The 26,726-nt window shown below is 30.0% G+C and overlaps 3 protein-coding genes and 1 long non-coding RNA gene across 4 annotated transcripts; all 4 read left to right on the forward strand.

Moving 5' to 3' along the window:
• The first annotated feature begins 5,150 nt into the window (after positions 1 to 5,150).
• LOC125585666 (non-specific lipid-transfer protein B) lies at positions 5,151 to 6,062 on the forward strand. The gene is made up of 2 exons (XM_048755124.1): positions 5,151 to 5,572; positions 5,844 to 6,062. Exons 1-2 carry the CDS (start codon positions 5,229 to 5,231, stop codon positions 5,851 to 5,853), a joined length of 354 nt encoding a protein of 117 aa, XP_048611081.1. The 5' UTR covers positions 5,151 to 5,228; the 3' UTR covers positions 5,854 to 6,062.
• Positions 6,063 to 13,238: 7,176 nt separating this feature from the next.
• Positions 13,239 to 14,145, forward strand: LOC106406388 (non-specific lipid-transfer protein A). The gene is made up of 2 exons (XM_013847039.3): positions 13,239 to 13,689; positions 13,927 to 14,145. Exons 1-2 carry the CDS (start codon positions 13,343 to 13,345, stop codon positions 13,934 to 13,936), a joined length of 357 nt encoding a protein of 118 aa, XP_013702493.1. The 5' UTR covers positions 13,239 to 13,342; the 3' UTR covers positions 13,937 to 14,145.
• A 4,760-nt stretch (positions 14,146 to 18,905) lies between these two features.
• Positions 18,906 to 20,002, forward strand: LOC106403304 (putative FBD-associated F-box protein At1g05080). The gene is made up of 3 exons (XM_022702081.1): positions 18,906 to 19,565; positions 19,636 to 19,770; positions 19,856 to 20,002. Exons 1-3 carry the CDS (start codon positions 18,906 to 18,908, stop codon positions 20,000 to 20,002), a joined length of 942 nt encoding a protein of 313 aa, XP_022557802.1.
• A 1,677-nt stretch (positions 20,003 to 21,679) lies between these two features.
• LOC106411986 lies at positions 21,680 to 22,504 on the forward strand. The gene is made up of 2 exons (XR_002656304.2): positions 21,680 to 21,866; positions 21,963 to 22,504. It is a non-coding gene; the product is annotated as an uncharacterized LOC106411986 (long non-coding RNA).
• The last annotated feature ends 4,222 nt before the right edge of the window (positions 22,505 to 26,726 follow it).

The raw sequence follows: 26,726 nt of genomic DNA on the forward strand, positions 1-26,726 counted from the left end.
AATATGGTAAGTGTTATTTTTGAATAAAAAAAATTTATATTTAAAAAGAATAGAAAAAGCTGCGAAAATAGATAAGAGAAAATATGATTTTGGTTAGTTGGTGATTGCAATTTCTGATATGGCAACTAGTTAGTGATATTTTCTTGTGTGGTGGTGTTTTTTGTTCTCTCTTGCTTTTCAAAGTAACTTTTGACAGAATTGTTGTTCTATCTTCAGCTTTTTACATTGATTTTTTGGTTTTACACGATAAACCACAGTCAATATGGCACTTCTTCAGAAAGAAAAAAAATCGGTAGATTTCATTTGATGGCAGTTTTTTCTTCTTTTATCCTATTTGTCATTGATTAAGATTTTATGTCTTCTTCCGATTTAGAACATCTCCAAAAGACACTCTATAACTTCAAATACGAAGTTTTTTGCTCTCAAAAAATGAACTTCAAAACTTCAAATTTAAAGTTTTGAGGAGTGAAACTCTATATTTGAAGTTTCACTACTCAAAACTTCAAATTTGAAGTTTCATATTTTTATTTGCATTTTGGTCTCTACAATTACACATCAGATTTATGATTCATAAATATTTTCTTGTTTATTGTTTTAATCCTTATAAAAATTATATCTCATAAATATTTTAAGTTTTGTTTACAAAATTTAAGTTTATACATAAAATAAAATAAAACTTTAAAATAAGATTTAAAGTATTTTAAACTAGATTTAGATAACAAAAATATACAAAAAAACTTTTAAAAAGTTACATGAAGACATAAATATTACACAAATTTAAATATTACAACAACACTAATAGTCAGTAAGTTTGAACCGGAACCTTCAAAATTTCTAAATATTGTCCAAATTTCTGAAGATGGTTGTTGTTGTTGTTGATGATGTCTTTTGGTACAATTCTTTTTTTTATATTGAATATATTCACGATTATTAATATCATCGATAAAAGTTAGTCTTTTAGCAATATTTTATGTTTCTCTTTTACTTTCTTGTTCTTGTCAAATGTATTTACAATTATTAATATCACCCGATTTCAGCAATTTTTATCTCTAATCTACAAATTAAAAATGAGGATAGCCATTTTTACTTCAAAGCGCACTAATAGATCATATATGCATTACGAAAATAAATTTATAGAATAATCCGGTATTTTGATTGAAGTTTAATATTAATTAAGTTATTTTGTTTTAAATTTTATATTTTAATATAATATTTTATTAATTAATATTGTTGTAATATGTTTATATATGTGCTAGTTATTTACAAAAGTTTTATGAATTCAAATTAGTTATTATAAATATAAGAACTATATTATAAAATACAAATAGTTTTAAAGTTGAATTTGAAATTTTGCTTTTGGAGAAAAACAATTTTAAACTTCAAATATAGAGTTTTAGAAACTTCAAAATAGAGTTTCTTTTTGGAGATGCTCTTAGCAACCAATTTTTGTGTTTGGTTCAGTTTTATTTTTCAAGTTTAAAAAGAAAATTATTTCATTTATTCATTGTAAAAAAAAAAAAAAAATGATATAAAAGCCTTACAAATGTTAACGTTGTTTTGAAATTTTTGACACGTTGTGTTGTTTCTTATTATCAAAAGCACATACTACATTTTAAATAATCAATTTCAATAAATCGTTATAGATTAAACTCTACCTCGTAAAAGTCTAGTGAGTTGTACAAGTAAAAGCACCTAGTTTTACCAAAATAAGACTAGAAATAGTATTAGGGGGGGGGGGGGGGGGGGGGGGGGGGGGGGGAGAGATCAAAGTGGTGGCCTTGAAAAAGCAACCGACACTGACCCCATCCTACCCATGTGTTGAACTGCATTCAATTTTGTTATGTATCAATCAGATTTTTCACATAGCGACGAACCGTTTACATTCTAGGTGTGGGATGCACGGACAAACCGACATCTTTTCGGGTACATACGGTGAATTTTATATGTAAAGGAAATAAAATATTTTGTGAAAACATTTTTAATCTTTTGATCTGGAGATGTCTAAAAAGCTAAAGTCTATATATCAAAAACAAAAAACTCCAAATGTGTTTTTAATCAGTTTAAACTCATGTTGCTTTTATGTTGAATTATAAGATTTAGACTAAACTCATGTAGCTTTTATGTTGAATTATAAGATTTAGACCATCGGATATATTTGGATGTTCGCTTGCCAAAATTTAGTGGTTATTTCTTGTCCGTCATTTTTTTGGATAATAAGGTGATGATTATTTTGCTAGTTTTTAGATTTTGGTTTTTAGTTTTTGGCTTTTAAATTTTAGTTTTTAGATTTTGGTTTTTAGCTTTTGGTTTTTGTTTTTGCAGTAGATTCTAGTTTTTTGAAAAACATGAATGGTTGTTCTAGATTTTGGTTTCTGTTTTTAATATTAATAAAAAAAAAATATTAATAATAGTAAAATGTTTATTCTGAAAAAAATAAAAAATGAAATACTATTATCCACAATTAATATGTGTTAATTAGTTAAAAAAAACTTATGTAAGTTGGATCATGAATTTTTTATGTGTACTAAAAATAAATGAAATTTTGTTTTAAACAACAAACTAGAAAATATTGGATTTTGGATTTCGGGTTTTGGTTTTAGATTTTATTTATTTATTAATTTTTATTTTTTCAAAATACTTTTGTTTTTATAAATTTTATTAATGTTTTCTTTTATTTTAAAATTTTCTAACTTATAGATTGATTTTAAAAACCAAACTTAAATTACCAAAAGAATATATTAAAAAAATCAATAAATAATACCAATAGATTATTAACAAAACATGTAAACTCTACATTAAAGTAAATTTAAATACTTAAGTTAATTTTATTGACAAATTTTAGAAATGTTCTTATTAGTTTATTTTTGTATTATATATATTAAATAGATGATTTTTGTTAAATCTGATTTGTTTCTAGTTTTTATTTTCTATTTGTTTTCCTGTATTAAAGCATAAATATAGCAAAAATTTAATTAAAATAAAAAAATTGAAAAACTGTGGTTAGATTTGGAAGAAACCATAAAAACTTGGATTTTAGTTTTTCTTTATAAAAGACAGATATTTGAAAAAACTAGCTTCCTTAGATTATAGAAAATCTATTTTTCTAAAAGCTTGATTGTCTAAAAAATGGTTTTCAGAAAAACAAAAGCCCAAAATTAGTTCAAAAACTAGAAACAACCAACCTCTAAGATTCTTCTATTAAAGTATGTGTTAGACTAACATAATTCTTACTTATTTATTTGAACAGTAATAAACCGTAACTTAACCATAATTTTTTTTAAAAAGATTATTTCTATTAAAATAAGCATTAGACATAATTTTTACTTATTTATTTGAATATTTACAAAATATGCTCTTCGACCTGTAGCTCTCAAAATGTAACATCTTTGAAAAGTTATTGTTTGTTTTAACAAATAAAATGAGATAGATGTTGGGGGGAGGGGGTGGGTTAAACTCATTTGGGTTTTCTCTTGTTGTTTGGAAAAAAAGTTTTATATGAGTTAAGAAAGATCTCCGATGTAAAATTTTATTTTTTTCTTCAAAATAAAATAAAATAGAATATAGAGTAAAAAATGTTCTAATCCAACTCTATTTTTTCATTCCATAATAGAGTAAAGAACAAACAAAAATAGATTACTCTATAAATGGAAAAAACATCCCAACAGCGGATGATGAAGGAATCCTACTCATTATTATATTATATTAAAAAAAAGCTGACAAGACACTAAACAAATGTATCTCTTTTTATAAAGTTTTAGAACTAATTAGAACTTCATTTTCTTAACTTTTCTTCTTTTCATTGTTTACAGATTCTTTTCTTTTAAAATTAAAGTTTAATCAGTTGATAAGGTGAATAAATAATAATAATTTATGGCTTAGAATCTCAATTTGAGGTTTTTATGCCCTCTTCTAATGAGATATGAAATAGATTGAAGCATTTTATTCATATTTTATTTTACTCTATTTTAGAGTAAAAACTGGAGAAGAGTTGGACATCTCCTAGCTGAGAGAGAGATGTATTCTTATCAAATAAAATATATCTCTAATAATAGGGTTCTAAAACAATCAATGTATGTCACGATTATAGTTACATTAAAGATTTTGAAGAGTTGGTCTCTATGAACACCACCAATGAGTAGGCCTCAGACGGATCGGATATCCGGACAATTTTAAAGTATCCGGATCCGGATCCTTATCCAACGAATCCATAATTTTACTATCATTATTCGGATCCGGAGTTCTCGGATATCCGGGTGTCGGATATCTTTCTAAAAATTGTAATATCCGACGGATATCCGGATCTGGATTTGGATCTTTAAAATAAATAAAAAATAATATTAATATATATAAAATATTAACAATAATTTAAAAATAAAAATATATATAATGTCTTTAATTATTTCTATGTATAATATTACAAAATTTACATAAAATTTATATATACTATTATAAAATTAAGAATATATTAAATAAAATTAATTTTTATATATAGATATTACTATTTTGAAATATTTATTAATAAAACTTACGAATCCGGATATCCGGATTTTCGGATCGAATCCTGATTTCGGATAAAAATCTCAGGCCTACCAATGAATATTCTTATCAAAACTTTCTCAGTGCACATATATATATGTAATATATATCTAAATTTTAATATTTAACTGCGGATTTCTAAAAGTTATGGAAACTCAATAAAAAATGTTATCCACATCTATATTTCCATTTTTTCCTTCTTAGCACGTTAATTTGTTATCGCTTCTTTACTCACACGGACATGGTTAGATGGCGCGTCGGGCTTAGAAATGCGCTAAACGCATTGACTTTGAAATTTGCCATTTAGATAAACTATGCACATATAGAAACAAAGCTATTTTACATGGTTTAATTTCTGGTTTTGGAGTTAGTTGGGTCTTTAGGTCTGGACTATCCGGATTACCAAAAAAAAATGAAAAAATGAAAAAAGAAGAGATTTCAAAATGAAAATGAAAATTTGATTAAAATGTCAAACGAAAGTAGACGAGAGTTCCTACGTAACTAGGGACCTCTACATTAAATAACACCAACAATCAACAAACTACTCCCTTTCCTCTAAATCGCATTCACATTCATAACATAAACTTTCCTTCTCTATATAAACACTCATCACTTCCCCAACTCTCTCCATCACTCATCACTACACACTTCTCATTTTGCAAACAGTCAAAAGCCCCTAAAACTAAGAAAAAATGGCTGGTCTAGTGAAGTTGGCATGCTTGGTCTTGGCCTGCATGATTGTGGCCGGTCCAATAGCAACGAACGCGGCTCTAAGCTGTGGAACCGTTAGCGGTAACTTGGCAGCATGCATTGGCTACTTAACCCAAAATGGGCCTCTTCCAAGAGGGTGCTGCACTGGCGTTACTAATCTAAACAACATGGCCCGTACAACCCCGGACCGTCAGCAAGCTTGCCGTTGCCTTGTAGGAGCCGCTAACTCCTTCCCTACTCTCAACGCTGCCCGTGCTGCTGGACTTCCTAAGGCATGTGGAGTCAATATTCCTTACAAAATCAGCAAAAGCACCAACTGCAACAGGTATGTCGTAATCTCTCTCTGATATATATGAAATTAAAAGTTATTTTAGAACAAGAAGTATATAACAAACATTATTATGATGATTTACATTTTAAGATTATTTTATTGTTAAATAAAAAGTATAAGTTTTGTAATAACTGTTTACTTCCCGGTTTAACCATGTTCTAATGGAAGTTTTGAGTTTTATACCGATGAATATACATTAAAAGTTGTTTGAATGCATATTTGAGTACTTTATAACGGTGTAATGTTTATCTGTATGTGGTTGCAGCGTTAGATGAGCAGCGGTCGGATGAAGAAACTCAAGCGGACGTACGAATCTAATATAATGTATGAGAGAGTACTAAATAAGATGTTCGAATGGTTGTTTTTCTAGTGTTTTAAAATTTCATGTTTTCTCTTCTGTTGTGTCGTTCCTTTACTTTGGTCCTATGTACTATGTTCGTAATCAACGTCCGCTATATGAAGTTCATATCCAAGGTTTACGTTATTCTATATTCTTAATTACTAAAACAAAGTTTAGTTAGTTTCACTGATATGAAAAATTAATAATTAAACATTAAAAGAAATAAAACAATCACTAATATGCAATGCAGTTGAGAAGGAACGGAACATTTTAATTTTAAAGAAAACTAGATTCTGACCCGCACGCCTGTGCGGATGTTTTTTAATTTTTATATAGTTCATAATTATTCTTCCATGTTTGATCGTATATATTTTTCTTACGTGTTTGATCGTATATATTTTTCTTACGACTAACTAATATAGACCCATTATGTATAATATGATTTTATATTTTATATGCAATAATTTTATTAATTGTTTTAAACAGTCGAATTATTTTATTCAATTGTATATACATATATATATATACATAAATATAGACGTGTATATATATATATATATATATATATATCACGATGGTTTAGCAATGAAACATAGATATATATATATATATAACAATAAATGTGAATTAACTAAAAGAAATAATTTGTTTGTTTATATATATTTTTTATAATATTTCATTATTTATTAGTAGCAACATTTGTAGTTCTTAATAAGATATATAAATAGGTATAATGATATTTTTATTATAATTTTTTACACATTTCTTACCAAAAACTGATTTGGTTAGTTGCAATTATATTTTTAGATTTGTAACATTAAAAAGACTTATGTTGTGTTTGTGGTATGATAGAAGGAATATTCTATATATTGATGGCTCGTGTGAAGATTTTTTTAAAAAAAATCTAAAACTGAAAATTACTGAAAACGTGTTTTGCAAGAACTTGGAAGGAATATACCTGTTAAGCTTAGATATTAAGATTTGTCACAACCTTAGATTATGAGATGGTTTAAAGCATATAATAATTGTTATGTCAGTCTCCTTATCACGATACCAGCCGAATAAATAGGAACATCGTAAAAGGAATGAAATATTTTTGAAATATTAATCATTTATTTTCTATCTATGAGACTTTATCGTAAATGTCCACTGAGTTGGGCTTTGGTAATAAACATGAAAAAGCCTGGGAATTGTTTAGTAAATAAGTACTTTTTAATATCAATGGCAGAAGATGTAATTATAATTGTAAAGTAAGGGTTAATTCTTGTACTTCAATTTTAATAGATTAGATGAAGTAACGGGACATTCTTAAAGTATTCTACATGTTCATACTTGAGAATTAATATAGTTGAGAGAATGATGGACTGCTTTAAGGAACCATGGAATCCCCTGATTTAGGGCCCTACTTTTTTTTTGTCGTCAAGTAGGGCTGTATTAAATATGTGGTGTCTTTTAAAAAAAATTGAGGTAGATTTTAGACTTATGACTTATAAGATGGCGATTTGGATTTTGGACAACCAAATAGAATGCACACTAAGAATAAGATTTCTATTGATATTTTTTGTTATCTTTTCATCCTTGATCGCTAATTTTTTCAGATATACCTTCTTTTGAAATTTTCCTAGAGAAAGAAAAAATGTCAAAATTCTTTCAAAATGCATACGGGTACCAAAAGTCTAGACACACGCATCTGATAGACTTGCATCTACAAAAAAAATTATATAATTATAGAGTTTTTTTATCTCCAAAAAATGAACTTCAAAATAAGTGTATTCGGAGAGGGTTAATTTACCCTACAGAGTCATATAAATTAGTTTAGTTTTTATTAAATACTTAAACTTGACTCCATCAAAACATAAATATGACCTCTATCAAATTTAAGTTCAAACGAAGCCCAAAAAATATAATGATCCCCGCATGTAATTTGTATGGCTCCGCAGCAAATATAATTGTTGGAACTGAGAGTTTATCATACTTTTTTTATATTATTTTGTTTTCGTGTTGGGCCGATCATCTCATTAACGGGTATTTTTCAAAACCAACCCACAATTTCTAGTCAAACCCAAAACCAACCTATTTTTTTTTGTCATTACTATTCATCAATAAAATTTTCATACTATCTTTATGTTTTTGAGTTATTCACAAAATTGCCATTTTTATTTAATTTTTTTATTAATTTCGAAATTAACAAAAAAACAAATACACCCTAACCATTTATTCTTATTTACAAAAATGTCATCATCATCAATTTTTTCAACCACCATGAACCACCATTTTTGAGCTCTAAAGCTCAAGAATTCAATTTTCAACCATTTTTTTTCTCATTCTAACCCAAAAAATTTCATTTCCTCTCATCTCCTCTACATAACTTTCATTTTCATAATCACAAACTTCATATTTTCGAGTTTCTTCATTAGTGAATAGTCAAAGATGTTTCTTTTTTGCTCATATTTGGAGTTTAGACGGTTGAAAAGGTTGGAAACGAGCTTTACACAGGAAAAAGGTAACTATTTACATAGTTTTCGTTCTTTTTCATATCTGTGTTGCGACGGTAGATTGTTTTGTATGTCTACGCCTCCGTGGAGACTTACGATGCAGTCTATTTTTGTCAACGCACGAGTTAGTTTTGCAATTGACTAAACAATTTTTTTTTCTAACGCAGACTTCCCCAGTAGTCTCCGTCTTTACCTTTGACAACAAAAATAAAACTTTCGGTAGACTTACTAAGACGTCTACCTAAAAGAGGTTAGTTTTTCATTTGACCGAACTTTTGACTTTTCAAAATAGACTTCAACGGAAGTCTACAAAATGTAGACTGCCAACAAAGTCTATAAAAGGCCATTTCAGCATTTGACCAAAACTTTGACTTCATTGAATAGGTTAGTTTTGTGTTTTACCAAAAAGTTTAAAAAGCAATCAAAAATTTAGTAAATTGTAGACTTTATATGCAGTCTTCTTATCTTAGAAAAAAAATGTAGACTGCATATAAAGTCTACTTTTTTAATTTTGGTCAAATACAAAACCAACCCGTCGGATTTGAGAGTAGACTTCACAAGAAGTCTACACACCCGTAGACGTTCATTTCAATCTACTGATTGGAAGTCAAACTTGGTCAATAGCAAAACTAACATCTTTCAAAAAAATTCAAACATGTAGACTGCATATGAAGTCTGGTTCTGAAAGTCAAATCTTGGATGAATTCTGGTCAATTGCAAAAACTAACCTTTTTAAATTGTAGACTGAAATGAAAGTCTACATGTACAAAATCACAGCTTTTTTTCAACTATAGAAAGCAACCCGTAAAATGGTCAATTGCAAAAACCAACCCAAAGAGTAGACCTATTTGACAGTCTACGTCTGTAAACTGAAACGAACGTCTAGATCTTCAGAGACTGAATATTAAGTCTGCATAGAAAAATCTATAAAAATGTGAATTTGTGTATTATTCATTAAGTTTTTTTTAGTTTTTTTTTGTTTGACAGTGTGTTAGTTAATCCTAATGGGTTTGAGTGATTTTGAAAAGAAAATGTTTTATAATTATGAAAGTGTAATTCATTTGATTTGACAATATTGTTAGCTAATAATTGTAGACGTATTTGTAAGTCTTCATTTATAGTTTTATGAAACATGAAATATTTCTTTGCTGATTATGTAAACCTATATTTTTTTGCAGTAAATGGCTCAGATACCTGTTGTGTACGGAGAATGGGTGGTGAAAGGCTCTTTGCGGGAGTTTGTGGTCAATAATCGGAAATGAGGGAGAATGTTTCTTATGTCGGGTGGTTTTACACATGGTGAACTTCTTGAAATGGCACTAGAAGATTATGGTCTGGACAATAAAATCGAAAAGGTGGTGCTAACATATTCCTTACCAGACGTCATTTTACAACAAATGGCTCCGGATACTCCTCCTATGCATGTCATGAATGATAAACAAGTACGGAACTTGATCGAGTTAGCTAAGACACACTTTGTACGCCTTTGTGTATCAAGTCAGAGCCAACTAGAAATTTTTGGTGTTAGATAATAAGTGTAGACATCTTTGTAAATCTACAAAGGTAGACTGCAGTTGAAGTCTACGTAGTAAATTCTATTAAAAGTGCAATTGTGTATTATGCATCATATTTTTTTCATGATTTAATTATTTTACAGTGTATGTTAGTAATTTAATGGTCTTGGGTGAATTTCAAAAGTTAATGTGTTATAATTATACACTTGGAACTTATTGCAAAAAAAATTTGATTAGTTTTACTCTTGAAACTTTTTGAGAATTTTGTATAGATTTTCTTCTTCTCACATGTGTGTTAGTTATTATTTTAGCCTATGGTGGTTTTACTTTTTGGTTGATTAGATCTTGTGAAAAAATTGATATCTAACAAAAAATTAATAATATCATACAAGTGAAACACAACTAAAAATGAATACAAACTTTATAGATTATGCATTAAACAATTGTTTAAAAATTAATATTTTATTATGAGAAATTATTACAGAGCAATATATTAAAAAGTATTCTTGAGTATGTTTGATTTTTCATAATCTTGATGCCTCAAAAAAAGTCTTGAACAAAGTACCTGCAAAATAAGATAGAGTTATGAGAAAAACATAAGATAAAAAAATAAATCATATTTTAGTTGACTTTTTATTAAGTCTACGTAAAGTTATTGTTTAGTAGACTTTAGTTGAAGTCTACACTGACTAAAGTTTTCATATTTAAAAGTGTACATTTAGAAAATTTGAAAATATTCTGTTCTCAAAGATATTTCAAAAATAGTTTTTTTTGTCATCTTTGTAACAAAGCAAAAACATAAAGTATGAATCTTTAAATTTAGTTCATTATAAACACAAAATATCTTATAATGAATATATGTAAAGCTTACATTTTTGGGAAGATGTTTTTAAAACTTTGGAAGAGAATACCTGCAAAAAAAGATTAAAAATTAAAATCATATTTTTAGTAAGCTTCTAATGAAATATGCTTAAAATTCAAGGCTTGTAGACTTCTTTTCAAGTCTACCAGCCCAAACTTTTAAGTAGACTTCAAGTCTACTCTATCAAAAAAAAAAATTAGATCTGAAATAAGTTAAATTCTAATTTTTTTAAAAAAATATAATTTAATAGATAAAATAGTAATAATTAAAGACATAGAATTTGAATATGTAACTTTATTTTAATATAAATACTAGAACACATATTTAAAATCTATAGATGTAAACCTTACATTTTTAGGAGGAGAAGAAAACAACTATGGAAAAAAATAACTGCAAAACAAGATAAAATTATTAAAAAAACATAGAAAATAATTAAAGTCATATTTTGTAGGCTTCCAATGAAGTCTGCTTAAACTTTGTGGTTTAGTAAAATTCATATGAAGTCTACTAGCTTTAGTAAACTTCTTTGGAAGTCTACACTGTCTGATAATTTTCAGATCTGAAAAAATCTATACATTTTGAAATTTGAAAATAATTTTAAATCTGAAAATACTTTCAAAATAGAATTTATATGATAAACTAGTAGTAAATTAATGCACAGAGCTTGATCTATAAATTTATTTGAATATAAACATATAAATACATATTTAAAATCTATTAATCTAAAACTTACATTTTTTAGAGGAGAAATGAAATCCATGAGTGATAATACCTACAAAAAAAGATAATATTGTTAGAAATAAATAACATAAAAATACACATTTAAAATCTATAGATCTAAAACTTACATTTTTTAAAGAAGAAGATGAAAACCATGAATCATAATATCTAAAATGACAAGATAACATTGTGAGAAAGACTTGAGAAAATTTTAGAGAGAAAGAAGAGAAATGAGAGAGTTTTTGAAAGAATTAAAAGAATTTTAGGGAGAAAGAGGAGAGTTTTAGAGAGAAGTGAGAGAGTTTTAAATACTTGTGCAGCCACTTTAGAGAGAGACTGTATTAATTTTGTTTATATAGGGAGACAAAAATGTAACTAGGTTAAAATTTACGATGCTGTAGACTTCTTTTGAAGTCTAATAAAATTAAAATTTTGGAGTAGATTTTACTATAACATAGTAGACCTTTTTAGAAGTCTACTATAATAATTTCATTATTGTTACTTATTCTTTATTATTTTAATAATTTTAATATATGATTTACTAAATTTTTTTCTTTATTTTTTAATAGTTGTAGTTTATGATTTCATTTTTTTATTTTTAAGGAACTTAACTTAGTTTAAATATAATGTTTTTTTGTAAAAAAATTTGAAAAATATAGAGTAAAAAGACGTCTTCAAATAAATAGACTTTATTGTAGGTCTACGATACCCTAAACCACAAATTTCAAACCCTAAATGTTTTGCTTGATAATCAAAAAGTCTCAATTATACAAAATATAAACTACTAAACATTAATATGCAGATTTAAGTTAATAAAACAAAATCAAAACAAAATCTAAAATCTAACCCTATGAAATCAACCACTAAAAGACATAACATGTTAGAACCTTTTGTTTCTAAGCTATGAATATTGTCTAACACATGATAACCAAATTAGTATATATTCTTCAAAATTGTTCAATTGTATGAAATTTTAATTTATTTACTTCATATTATCCATTATATTGATGATTAGTTAAAAATATCACAATAATTATTTTTATATATTTTCAAAATTAAATTATTAGATCAAATTAGACTCCAAAATAAGTCTATAAGGAAGTCTACATATATGTTGACTTCTTTTATTACATGTAGACTTTCGAAGGATAAAAACGTAAAATATATTTCTGTTTTTTTGTTTGGTCATAAGGGTTAAATAATATTTTTACTATCACTTTAGGTTAGCTTTGCATTTGACTGAAGATGGAGTATATTTTTAGGTTTAACTTCAATATTTAGGTTGTTTTTAGCAAATGTCCCCTCGTTAACAAGCTTTCACGTGAGTATTTTGTTGAATCCGCCAATCATTATATTTTAAATCTGCTCGATCTTATTAGCAGATGATTAGTTTGGCACGAGCTATCGATCTCATATGATTCTTGAACACATAATGCTACAATAAATAAAATATATACTATTTAATTACTTTATACAAATAACTATTTTTATCCGTATATAGTTTAAAAGTCTTACAGAAAAGGAGTACATGTACGTTGATAAAAGGGAAAAATGTATTTTTGGTTTCACTTTTCAGAATATAAAATTAAATAAAATGTCAATCAAAACAGATGAGAGGTAATTGGTATTTGGTACTACTACATAAATAGGTATTCTACATTAAATGTAACCAACGGCCAACTAACTAATCCTTTCTTCTAATCGCATTCACATTCTCAAAACATAAACTTTCATTCTCTATATAAACACTCACTCCCTCGACTCTCTTCACCACCCAAATATCTTACTTAAACACATTTTCTTTTGCAAACCAACAGAAACACTAATAGAAAAATGGCCGGGGTGATGAAGTTGGCATGCTTGGTCTTGGCCTGCATGATTGTGGCAGGTCCCATCACAGCGAACGCAGCTCTGACCTGTGGCACCGTTAACAGCAACGTGGCACCGTGCATTGGCTACATAACCCAAGGTGGACCCCTTCCCAGAGCGTGCTGCACCGGTGTTAGTAAGCTTAACAGCATGGCCCGTACAACCCCGGACCGTCAGCAAGCTTGTCGTTGCCTTAAAACTGCTGCTAGCGCCTTAGGCCCTAATCTCAACGCTGGCCGTGCAGCTGGAATTCCCAAGGCATGTGGAGTCAGTGTTCCTTTCCCAATCAGCACCAACACCAACTGCAACAAGTACGTATATTAATTTGATGAACTCTAACACTCGCTCTTGAACTCTTATATTAACGGTTTTATGTTTTAATAGTTTTTTAATGTAAAGAAAATCTTCCCGGTCTAACAATGTTATAAAGGAAATTTTGAGTTTTTATAATGATTCAACAAGTATACATAAAAAGGTTTGTTTAGTAGAAATTTGAGGTTCTCATATACTATATTAACGATGTTATGTTTGATTGGGCGTGGTTGCAGCGTGAAATGAGCGACAGTGTGATGAAGCTTTAGGGGACGTTCCTAATATTATAATATGGATCAGAATATTAAATAAGAAATGTTCGAATGGATGTTTTAAAAATGTTTTCTAATTTCTTTTCTTTTTTAATATGGCGATCAATATCATATATTCCTATGAACTGGTCGTTTGTACTATGTTATCGAACAACGTTATATGAAATTCAGATTTGAAGTTTATATTCTTCCATGTTGTACCGCCTCTTCACGAAGCCTTAATATATAAAAAAAAAATAATAATGGGATACTCTCAGTGTTAACTGTTAACTACAGTTTTATTATCAATCATTTGAAAAAAGAAACTAAGCTATGGACGTATACATGTAAAAAAATCGTATTTGAAGTGTTTGTTGTATCTGTATTCCTCCATTAGCTTACGAGGAATGTTGTAATAAGATTATGCTTTAAATGTTTAACTTCTCCTTCTGCAAACCGTATCCAGTTATTGTGGATGTTACATTGATGTCAATAATTTATTTTGAATATAAGTTATAACTATGTGATGATGGCTAGGGGTGTCAATTCGGGCTGGCCCGGCCCGGTCCGGCCCAAACCCGCTAAGCCCGTAAATATTTGAGCCCGGCCCGGCCCGAAAATAATTTGGGCATAGAATTCAAAGCCCGGTCCGGCCCTTATAGGGCTACAGGGCTTTTCGGGCTTTTGTGAGCTTTTCGAAAAATAATTTGTCATTGTCACTTCCATCGTTTTAATACATGTGAATTTTCATTAAAAAAAGAGTTTCATTTTTAAAAAATAAAAAAAGTATAAAGTGAGTTTAAAATTTTCTTGTCTATCACAAATTTTTTATTTTTCGTATGTTTTAAAAACATTTTATACACAAACCAAATTTAATAAGATTTAAATAATCAAATATCAATTAAAACAAAAAATATAAGAGAACAAAATTTATGATAAACATGGTCAAACGTTTTATACTTTATATTTTGAAAATAAAAACATGTTGTACATGAAAGAAGAATGTACTTTTGTAAAATTTAAAATGTAACACTTGTAATGATGAAACAATAAAGTGCATTAAAAACTTTTATATTTGCTTTATTAGAGTTTAGATAAAAATATTAAAATAATATATCAATACTAATAATAGTTTCGATTACAAGAAAGAAGGATAATATTTACGCTAAAGTATAAATTTCGGGTTTTCGGGCCGGCCCTAGCCCAAACGGACTTAAGCCCAAAATACCCAAAGCCCAAATGGGCTTAGCCCGAAAGGCCCAATTTTTTTTGGGCTTATAAAGCTAAGCCCAAGCCCGGTAATTTTTAGGGCTGGGCGGGTTCGGGCTACGGGCTTCGGCCCTAATTGACATGTCTAATGATGGCTTGGTGATATTTTTTGTTTTCTTAGGTTTCTTTTGTTTTTCATATCTTCTATCGTCCGTGATAGTGATGTATATTAGGAGTTTATGATTCATTTTGTTTGTATTTGGAGACTTTTATGTGGAGATCCATGGCATGTTGCGGAAAGCAAAGAAGTATCGTTCTGGTGTTTTATTGGCCGATCAAGCCGCAGCAGGACAACGTACGTCGACACAAAGTTCATCGGTCAGATAACCTATGCGTGGATTAGTAACTTTCTATTATCAAAGTTAGCAAAAAAAAAAAAAAACTTTCTATTATCAAAGGCACGTACTACCTTTAATATAAGAATTACCTTGTCTAAAATCTTGAATGTTCCCGATAAGATGTAGTGAATTGTACTAGTAAAAGTAAAACCTACATATTTTTACCAACATAAGAGTCGAAATGTAAGTGGGGCGACGAAGTGACGGACATGTAAGCCAAAGCTAATTAATTGCATGGTAGGCAATCGACAGTGATACAATTCTACCCATTTGTCCTGCCATTTAATTTTATCATGCATCAGTACTCATTCTCTTTCACATAATGACGAACCTTTTACATGCACTCCATGGTTCGGGAGGACAGACAAACCGACATCTTCTCGTGTGTATCCGTCGGGAGAAAAAACATAAATATTTATTATTAAGTATATAAAGTTAAACTTTTTTATTTATTTGCTTTTTAATTTATTTAGAGATCACATAAAAGATTTATTATTATACTAAAAAAATCTCCAATATTTCGGTTGAATTAACAGAAAATTTACGTTTGATCGATTTCAAAGTTTTTCATTTAAAATAAAACTTTTTTGAAAAAATTGTCATGCAAGCTAAATGAAGAGCATAGTATTGAAAGCATGAGAGAATGCAACATATGAACCCTTAATGATAAGAGTAATCGATAAGAATGCACCCAAAAACTCATATAATTTGCCATACATCTTTGTTTTTTTTTTAATATTTTTTATGACTATAATATCCTTATCTCTATCTCTCTCATTTTTTCTTTTTATGTGTTCTAATCTCTTTATCTCTCGTATAGATTCTTCAAATCATCTTCTAATTCAACACAAATCTTTATTTTTTTATTCTGATTCATTTGACATCCATAATGCTAATCTTATTATCTCACCCCAATTCCAATGTTTCTAATTTCGAGTCACAATCAACTTTTAGATAATATATACGTTAGTAGGTATTTTATTAGTTACCTGCTAATATTTAGATTTTAATGAATTTTTAATCGATACATGAAGTGTTAGCTGTTACAAATAGTTTTGGGGCTATTTGATAGATAACTAATTAATTGTTAAAAGTTTCATTAACTGATATATGATTTGTTAGTCGATACATTTGTTTCATACATAGATTGTTAGATGATACTAAAATTATTAGCTGATATGTTAGTTGATATGTAGATTGTTACATGCTATGTAAATATTTAGCTGATAAATCTAGAGTTATTTGTTTTCGATAAAGCATGAGGGTATTTTCGTCCGCACAGTATCAAAAAGTTACTCATTTTTGGATTATCCATAATTACGGGCATTCACCTAATTTGGACATGAATTGGATATATTCCAGACATTCACTCTAATCATAATACACTTTTTTTGTTTGATTAATGATAATACATATTAATATGTACACGTGTAAATTAATAGAAAATTATAGGCAATGAGGTGTTTGTTGTATCTGCATTTCTCAATCACCATCACAGAGAATTTTGTTAGATTCTGACAATAAATGCTTCACTTTATGCTTCTGCAAGCTGTAATTAATTACTGTGATTGGTAGATAGATGGTAGTCTAATGATGTATATAATTTAATTTTGTATACTTATTAAATATGTAAATTTTACCAGAACTATACCATTAATTCGTAACTATAGTTATCATGTCAAAATTTTTAAAATTGATTCTTCTAATTTACCAAAAAGAAATTGAACTGTTGTCAAGGTTCCAGCTGGCCGGTTTGGGAGTAAGAAGATTGCTACTACTTCTGTAAAGTTGTCCAAGCCCATCGATATATATTAATTTAAGGCCCACTCACTTTACTTAGGTATTTTCCAAAAATTACGACGCCGTTTGAGTCATCTTCTTTGCTTCCTAGTTGAACACCATACGGAGCTACAACACAGCTCTCATTGTTGAGGTGGGGAAAGAGAAGAGTGATCTAGATGGTGATGAAGATACATATCAGAAAGCATGGAAGCAAACTCGGATTTTAAAGAGCAGGTGTCAAAGGTGCAGAGCTTGCCAATTGCCATGGGTCCATAGGTCCAAATTTTTTTATGTTATTTTACTAATTAAAAAAATATATTTTTATTTGTTAAATATCAATTAGTTGGTAAAATTACAATAAAAATATCTATTAATTAAATATAATTTAAATACAATAAGAACAAAAAATTAACTTACACCATTTTCAATTTTTCTATTAACAAAATATAACTTATACACACAAACTTATTTTTATTTTTATTATTTGAATACCACAATTTTTTATTTAGTTCATAAAAATGGAATAAATAAAGATTGAAAAAAACTTATAAAAAAATCTTTATTTTATATTTCGCCGTCATTCAATTTATTAAGACGAGAGTGCATACACTATTAACTCCCAAAAAGCAATGACAATCTTGAAAGATACTTCTGAACAACTTAGGATTCAAAGAAACAAATCATAAGTGAGAGCTGATATCCCCCAAATAGTTCCTGCTTCATTACAACCACAAATGTTATTTTTTTTTCTCTAAAGGTAATCCTACACAAACAAATGATGAGTAGATTCAATCAGACCAGACATGGAGAAAGACATGAGTAGATTCCATTACGCTCTTCTTCATAGAACAGAGCAGTTATGTCTTTCAAAGCCTCAGCAACCTCAGTTGTTTTTCTTTGCTTGAACTTCCCCAAACTACTAGTATATATACTCCTCTTCCTTTGGAAAGCCATTGCTTGCTTTAATTTTTGCTAAGCATTTGCCAGTCAAGATGGTGCTTACATTGATCGACCCCGTTGCACCGACCAAAACAGTTCTGCTAACTTCTATCAGCTCAGCGTTATGGGCCTTTCGTGAACACAAACTCTATCAGCAGAAACATAAAACACACATAAATATATATATTTAAGCGTTTTATACCAAGAATGTATCACTCGCGCCAAGAATTTGGAGATTCTCGTTATCTTGCTTAACCAAAAGCTTTTCGTTGAATTGTTTGATGAAATCAACTTTCTTGTTTCGGTTAATCATGTGATTGAAGGACGTGAGAACCGTCCCATCTTTGACTGATAGAAGGCTCTCGTGAAAACATTATCCGAAGGTATTTAGGGTTTCCAAAGGCCCATCTCAGCCTTGATTGGTAATAAACAATAGCCTAGTAATATATTATGGCCTCGATATAAAGCTTAATGATTAATGAATAAATACAAAATATATACAACTAAATTGAAATACTAAAGTTATATATTTGATCAGGATTTTGTCTAAGAGATGGCGTTTTATCTGGACGATGCTGCCCGTACTTACGTATCAAGAAAGGAAAGTAAGTGTTTTGGTTGTTTCTTAACAAGTCAATGGAATTGCACAAAGCACCTGTCCTCCAAATACTGTCTATCCGACTAGGTCCACATTGTCCTACCGATGCTGATGTCGGGGAGTGGGTTGAAAACGCTGTTAATCGTGGCGTGAGAGAGCTATTTTTCACGCTACAATGGTCCGCAGATCCAACCAGATTGCCTAAGAGCCTTAACACATGCAAAACTCTCTTGCATCTAAGACTCTCCCACAAGATCCTAGTGGATTTTCCTACTTCTTCTTGCCTCCCTTCCCTGGAAAGACTCCAACTTTACTATGTGGTGTATAAAGACGAGGCTTCTCTAGTTGCGCTCTTATCTAGCTGCCCCGTTCTTGAGTTACTGTATGTGATGCGTAATGAGGATGACAACGTTGCCAAGTTTAGTGTGAAAGTGCCTTGTTTACGGGTCTTATTGTATTTTAATGCCATGTCACCAGATGAGAATGATGTAGTAGATCCCGGTAGGTCTTTAGTTGTGGATACTCCTGCATTAAAACACTTTTACATTGGTGACCATTCAGGAGACTCTTGGTCGATCAAGAGTATGCATTGTCTCCAGGATGTTTTTATTATTGGTCAGAGCTTCCATGATATGAGCAAGTTGTTAAGATCTGCTTCTGCGGTCTCGTATCTTGGTTTGCATTTGACAGATGAATTGGTAACTCTCTCTCTATAGATCTGTGATCTCATTGTTGCATCTACTTATGTGGTTTCCTTCACCATTGCAGGCTGTGTATTGTAGCACCATCGAATTCCCACAGCTGATACAGTGTACCATATCACCATGCAACTCAAACTGGATGGATTCACTCATTCTTTTTCTTGGAAATACTCCTAAACTAAAAGAACTTACTGTTGACTATGTAAGTATCCTTTCTAACTAATAAAAAAAAATCTTATTGTAGCACCATCAAATTCTCACAGCTGATAGCAATTGTTGCTTCTCAGAGTTTAACCTATGAACCTCCTGTCGCCTCTGCTTCATGGATGCTACGGTTCCCTGATCCGGAATGCTTGTCATCAAGTCTGAAGAAGTTTGAGCTGAAAGACTATGTAGGAAAAAAGAAGAGAAAGAATTGGTGGAGTACATCCTAGGAACCTCTAAGTGTTTAAGGACTGTCACAATCTCCTTGAGGTCCAATCTTAAAGACAAAGAGACAATAATGGAGACGCTGAAAGCTATATTCGTAAGGTTCAGTAGCATCTCATTTTTTGTTCAAACTTAAACATATCTTATACAATAAAGGAGACTTTTGTCTCTCCTTATGGTGTCCACATCAGCAAGGAGGGAGAGGCATTTTCTGCCACGTGGCACCTTAAGTATTTTCTGATTTTGAATGCTTTTGTTATTTCTAGCGGGCTGGGCCTATTGTTTTGTCTTTGTTTTAATATAGATTTATTTTTCGTTTGGACTTCGTTTAATTTGTCTTTATATTACTGTTATACTAATTTTAACTAGGCTTTTAAGTTGTAGCCCGGTTTAACCATAATCCTTTTCATCTCTTAGAAACTGTAGGCCTACCGATTCTCTTTCACCTTCTCCGGCGATGTAACGATGTAGTTATGACCTTCAATCACGTTATCCCACTAAACTCACAACCACCCCCTCTTCATTGCTTCTTTAATTACACATTTTAAAGCTTAATTTTGTGTATATCTACACCTTCTGAGAGCCCCCTGCAATTCCCTTACTTTCATAAAACCTAAAAATATATCGCTCATGTTCTCTTTTAATGGACGATAGTTGGCAATTTCTCAGTTTTATTTCTCTGATTTGAGTCAGGCGGTTATAAACAGTCAGTTCAGGCAAGATTCCTATGTGTTTCTCGGAAGCCAATAAAGTAATGAAAAGAGGTGAGCTGATGGGTATTGATATGCTTATGATGGTTCCTATTTTTATTTGCAGTAAATCAATGTTATATTCTTTTTTCTTCTCAGGATAGACAAATCCAGAAATCAATTAATGTGCAACTATTCAACACCTTAAAAAAAAATGAAGTATCTAGCTTAATGTTTTGTATTTCATATGAAGGAGCAACCCTTACTTCCGGTTTGGAGAAATCCATGTTTCTATTAGATTTACGGAGCAAACCGTGTTTGTTGAGGTCGCTGAAACCGATTCCAGTGGAGAGTTTTGGGTTTTGCAATTACGAACATCTTATGGTATTGGCCAACACAAACACAGATTTTTTTTCTAGGTCTGATTTCATTTCCATCCTTTTCAAGTATTACCTATATTAATTTCACTGTTTCTCTCACACATTCTTTCTCTACCATTGTTTCCACTGTTTCGCTGAGACAATTTGTGGGAAAATAAAAGGCATCAAAACCACCTTTAATAATGAGAACCAGACTGTTCAAACTTATAATGGTTTACCACTTAAATTTTCAGGTTGAAAATCTCTGCTAAAAATATTTCTTTTGATTTAAGTTATGGTGTTTTACGTTACTTGGTTTTAACTGGTACTATAATGAACCTCAACCAACTCTGCAGAGCAACCACTGTGTGCGTAAGTGTGTTTGATATCATTGTTAGTCTGTTCCATGAGACATAAGTGTGTAGTGTTGTGGAGCCTAAGGTCTTTGTTGCAACGAACATAAAACCAAAATTAATATTTGTCTATTTCCAATTACATTATCATAACAGCTTTCATGCTAACCTTACACAGCATTGCAGGCCGCCTTTTCCTCAATGCAACCTCCGGAACACATTTCTACTTTTACCAAGAAAGTGTAATCAGCCAGAGCTTTCTGCAAGACTAAGTATATTCAAACTAAAACTTTTGACAAAACTTGCTTCCTACTTGCGTACTTATACCCTGTACAACACAATTCTGCAAGGTTTTGTGGATCTGACATTGGTAGCTCCTCCACTCCTTCCAAGCATGGCGGTGTACAGAAAATTGAGTTAGCAACAATTGTGGAGTTTATTGTCTGTGTCGTGAATTCACCACCTCAGGTATGTACTCTTAACTTAGTTAGACTGCATTTATTAGGCTATGTTTTCTAATCTTATATGATGCATTCTATTTTTTTTTCATCTGTGGACGCAAAGGCGGTACGATAGAATTCCACTGCACTGGCCAAGTCGATGACAGTGAGAAAACTGATGGACCAATGCTTCATCATCAAAGCTTTGCTTACAAGGAGGTGGTGACTACCCTGGAAATGATATTCTGGATGCTGTGACTCTCACTATTAACCCTCTCATGTGATGAGGAGCAGTGGTTCACATAATACCACATGAAGTAACACTGCTCCAATTTTTGAAGGAAGCATGGCTGAGTCAACAGTACTACCTGCTCAACCTGATGCCTTTTTAGCACCGGAAAAGATACCACAGAGCCTGAGATCTCCAACCATAGAGATCCATGACAATATTAATATAGGTGAAGAACCAATTCCACACTGAACGTGCTAAGTTTGAGTCAATAATTTTTCTACATTATATAGATTGTCGTCTTTTTAGTTTGCTTGGTTATATTCTTATATCATATATGAATACGTTGATCTCATTACTGTAGGAATCTTTTACGGCTCTAGCTATTACATATTCCTAAAATTGTTTAATTTTTTTAATTTCCAATACTTGATTCATCATCATAAATTTTTGGAATAGTAGATGTAGCTTCTCTTTTGATTAAACAACAAATATAGGACACCTTACTCTTTTAGTTGTATACAAAACCAAACGTGAGTTTGCATGCATTAACTTACTTTTACTGACTCAGGTTGGCGATGTGGAGAAGATAATTATAAAAAGAGAAAGAAAATAATAATTAAATATTAATACACAATCAAAACATTTTAGTTTTGTTTTGAAAATAAAAATAACAAAATAGAACAAACAAAAATGATTATTTTGTGACAAAACTTGAGCTTGGTGAAAAGCTTAGTTAAAAAATAATAAATTTAGACAAAATACTTAATAAAATAAATATGAAACCAATAAAAACTAAAAGAAGAGAAATTCATTTATAATATTGCTTAACATGTTTTATAAAATCCAAATCAATAAAAAAAAATGAATCGCATGAAAAAAATGTTCATTCGGTAAGCAAAATCAAGGTTAAAGGAATTAAGGAATTAACAAGAAAAAGGTTAATAACCATAGTTAAAGATTAATACATAATAAAAATATATAATATAAAAAATAAACAATAAAAATAAAAATAAAAGATAACTCAAAGTATATAAATTTTCAGAATAAAAGAAAAAATGCATAAAAACAAAAAAGTAGGAAATTTAAATTTTATATTGCTTTCATATTTCACAAATAAAAAATATTACAATGAACTACACTGGCCTTTTTACTACTAAACATAAGTTAAAGAGAATTAAAAAGAAAATTGTGGAAACCAAAATAATATATACAATCAAAACAAAGATTTTTTATTAAATCCACCAAACTGATGGGGTTCAAGCTGCAGCTTTGCCCTTGACAAGGTGACTAATAGAACTACAATCCCATGAAAATCAAGCGGAATAGCTTATATTTTTCTATGATTTCATTTTAATCATATTTTTTTTATTCAAATTAATTTACAGTAAAAAGTTGGCAAATCAAAATTGACAAAATATATGCAGAATTCAGCTTTAGTAGGTTCTTACAATAATGATATTTCCCTAAGCCGCATAAAAATATTTCACATTCGAACAAAACATACGAATCCGGCGCGTAGCGCCGGAATACTACTAGTATATGTTAAAGCATATTCATGGAGACGTTGAAAGTCATGATGCTGCGTGCTTGTGGAGCAAGAAGCATCATTTTAAACGTTTATTTTCTTTGCTCATCCGTTTGGAAAGGTATACAATGTTGTTATAAACATTCTATACTTGAATTTGACTCTTAATATTCTAACCTTTATTTCATAGAAACAAAAAAAAAAAAATCTTCTTTTGTTTGTGGAGCAAGCAGCTTCATTTTACATCATTTCAATTTACTTAGTTCTTAAGAATTTGATGCATAAAGTATCCTATGGGATTTACGAATGTAAAGTAAATTGAGATGTTGTCAATATATAGATCACCCAAAATGTGTGCGAAGATGAGATCCAATTCACACATACCAGATTATATGAAGATCGTCTTCAGAGATATGTGGCTCAGTTATTCTCTGACTTCGTTGCTTAAACCCATGACCAACCAACAAAGGTTATTGAGTATTCAAATTAGTATATAGTTTTTCTTATACCATTGAACCAAAACAAAGAACAAAACTTAATTTTAGTCTTTGGTTATATGATTGAACCAAGATATTGGTATGTGTTGTTATGACTCTCACTACAGATTCTTCGTTTTGATGTACAGAGAGTGATTGGAGACGGTTTATTGGTGGTGCGGATGGTTGAGAACTTGGCTGTTGGACCAAACAACAGGCACTAAGATTTGTCGTTATAATAACAACTAGATTTTGACCCGCGCTTCCAAGCGCGGGTTTGTTTTCGAAATTAAATATAAATTTTTGATGAATTTCTATATAAGAGTATAAGTTTAAGTACATTTATTCGAAATCTCAAATCGAATTGTATCAAACTGAAAAAAAGAACCGAGCAGATCATATATCTTTAGAACCCAAAATTAAAATCAAACCAAAAACTGAATGGGTACCGGAATATTTAAAGTACAAATTATATATTCACAAATATTAATGATCATGACTAATAATGCATCAATACCATTTAAATGGTGAGAAGAAATTTCTTTTTTAAAATTATTGAACTCTTTTTAGTGGAGTACATATATGATTTATAAACGAATTAAGATATAAGAAATATTTTTATATCCGATCCAGATCTATGATCGAACTGGTAAATATAGTGGTCGTATATAACCCGGACTGGTTTATGTTTTTCATGTAGCATTCTGTCAGATTTTTTTACAAACTCATATGTTTCCACAAAATTTGTATTCAATGAAAACTTATTAATTAAAATCCAATAAAACCAAAAAATTCGCTATTAATCCGTGGACCGACACCGATTAACCCGGTAAAACCATAATTTTAATACCTTTTAAACATTTCATATACTTTACAATACTACAAAAAACTGAATAAACTATTTTATTTGTCATATAAATAAATTTATTGTATTTATGTTATGCATTTTAATTTATAATTTTTGTATTGATCAATACTATTACAATTTAAATGTATATTGTTTATTTATTTTGTTTAGAAGCATACAATGGGTTTACACCTATTAATAAAATTAAAATTAAGATTGATACAATGAGAAATTTTTAATAGATCATGAATGCAAAGAATTAAATTAATTAATGGGTATGTAGTATAGTCTTTATCCCAAAACCCAAAATACCAAATTTTCATCAATGAGAATTATTTTTTTTTTGTAATTTTAAGAACATTTTGTAAAATAGTCATTTTCATTAAAAGAAGAAAAATAATATTATAGGTATTATTTGTTAGTGTTTCAAAAGGTATTATTTGTTAACTTATATTTTTGTAGTTGTTAGTATATTTAAGAGTCATCAGATTTGGTAATCATAGTTGGATTAAATATGATTGATCTTGTTAAATATAGTATTCTCGTATAGTTTAAGAAGTCGCTACATATTCTTTTGATTTCTTTATCACAATAATCGTGATCCCACTATATTAGGGTTTTAATTTTTTTATGGTAACAGAAAAAAAAATATGCATAGTTAGTTATTAATCACATATAGTTAGAATAATTAATTGTATAACTAAAAATATAATAACTTGTTATAGATAGGTCCAACAACCTTATATATAGGGGAAGACCAAAATATAATAAAAGGAAAAGGTCCAAACAACTTTCATAGGTAGATTTCTCAAGACTGATTCCCTTTTAATAGAATAGATGTGGGGAGGAGGAATGTAGTGAGAGTCTGAAACTTATTAGTTGTAATGAAATGTTGGTAGTCGAGCTGGAAGTTGATCAGATGGCCAGAAGCAGCACTAGTCCAATAGGAGCAAAAGAAAAACGCTAAAAGGGTTTAGCAAACTTGGAATTTCAGTTCATATAAAAAGTGGGGGAAAAGAGAATACCTAGTGAAGTAGCTTGTCTTTCTACTTTTTACACAATCTTCTGTGTTGGCTTCAGGAACTTGAACGCCTGAAGTAGCTGGTTCAGATGTCTCTTACTTCTTCAGAAGGAAACTTGTCATCAAGCTCCTGCAATATGAACTAGATCATGAAAACATCACTAAATACATTTAACGTGGAGACAAGGTTACACTAAAGAACTTAATGAATCCAGTGCACCTGACGTTTCTTGATAATAATAACAATGGAGGATAATTATATTAACCTGAACTTAAAGAGATGATATATGTCCTCCCAGTTCTCATTACATGAGGGTATCTACTTACCAAGATTCTACTTTAGCCAAGTGAACCCCATTTACCAATTACCACCACATGGAACATCTAAACCTAAAAGAAGCTGCATTATCGACCCAATAGCTCATACAAAAGTTGGATATTAATCTCTATGAATGGACAACGAGGTTGAAAGATCGATTCCTATGAATGAAAATGTGATGTATAAAATCTAGACTCTTATCTGGGTGAACATGGTTCCAGGCTTGATCAACCAAGAATATGTCTGTGCCCCATGATTACACAAAGTTTCAACCTCGGACTCCAGCTAAGCCTGTACCAAAAGAATAATGTTTCTTCAGTTACCAATCAAACTCAGTTTTCGACTGAAATTGATATTTTTCTTAAAGTGAACCCAAGTAAGTACCAAATGGTGGCTTAAACTGTGTGACTTATTTGTTTTCAGTTTTATAGACACATTATAATTAAGACCGAAAATCTAAATTTTGCA

Source organism: Brassica napus, chromosome C4 (assembly GCF_020379485.1).
Source record: "Brassica napus cultivar Da-Ae chromosome C4, Da-Ae, whole genome shotgun sequence".
NCBI classification, from domain to species: domain Eukaryota; kingdom Viridiplantae; phylum Streptophyta; class Magnoliopsida; order Brassicales; family Brassicaceae; genus Brassica; species Brassica napus.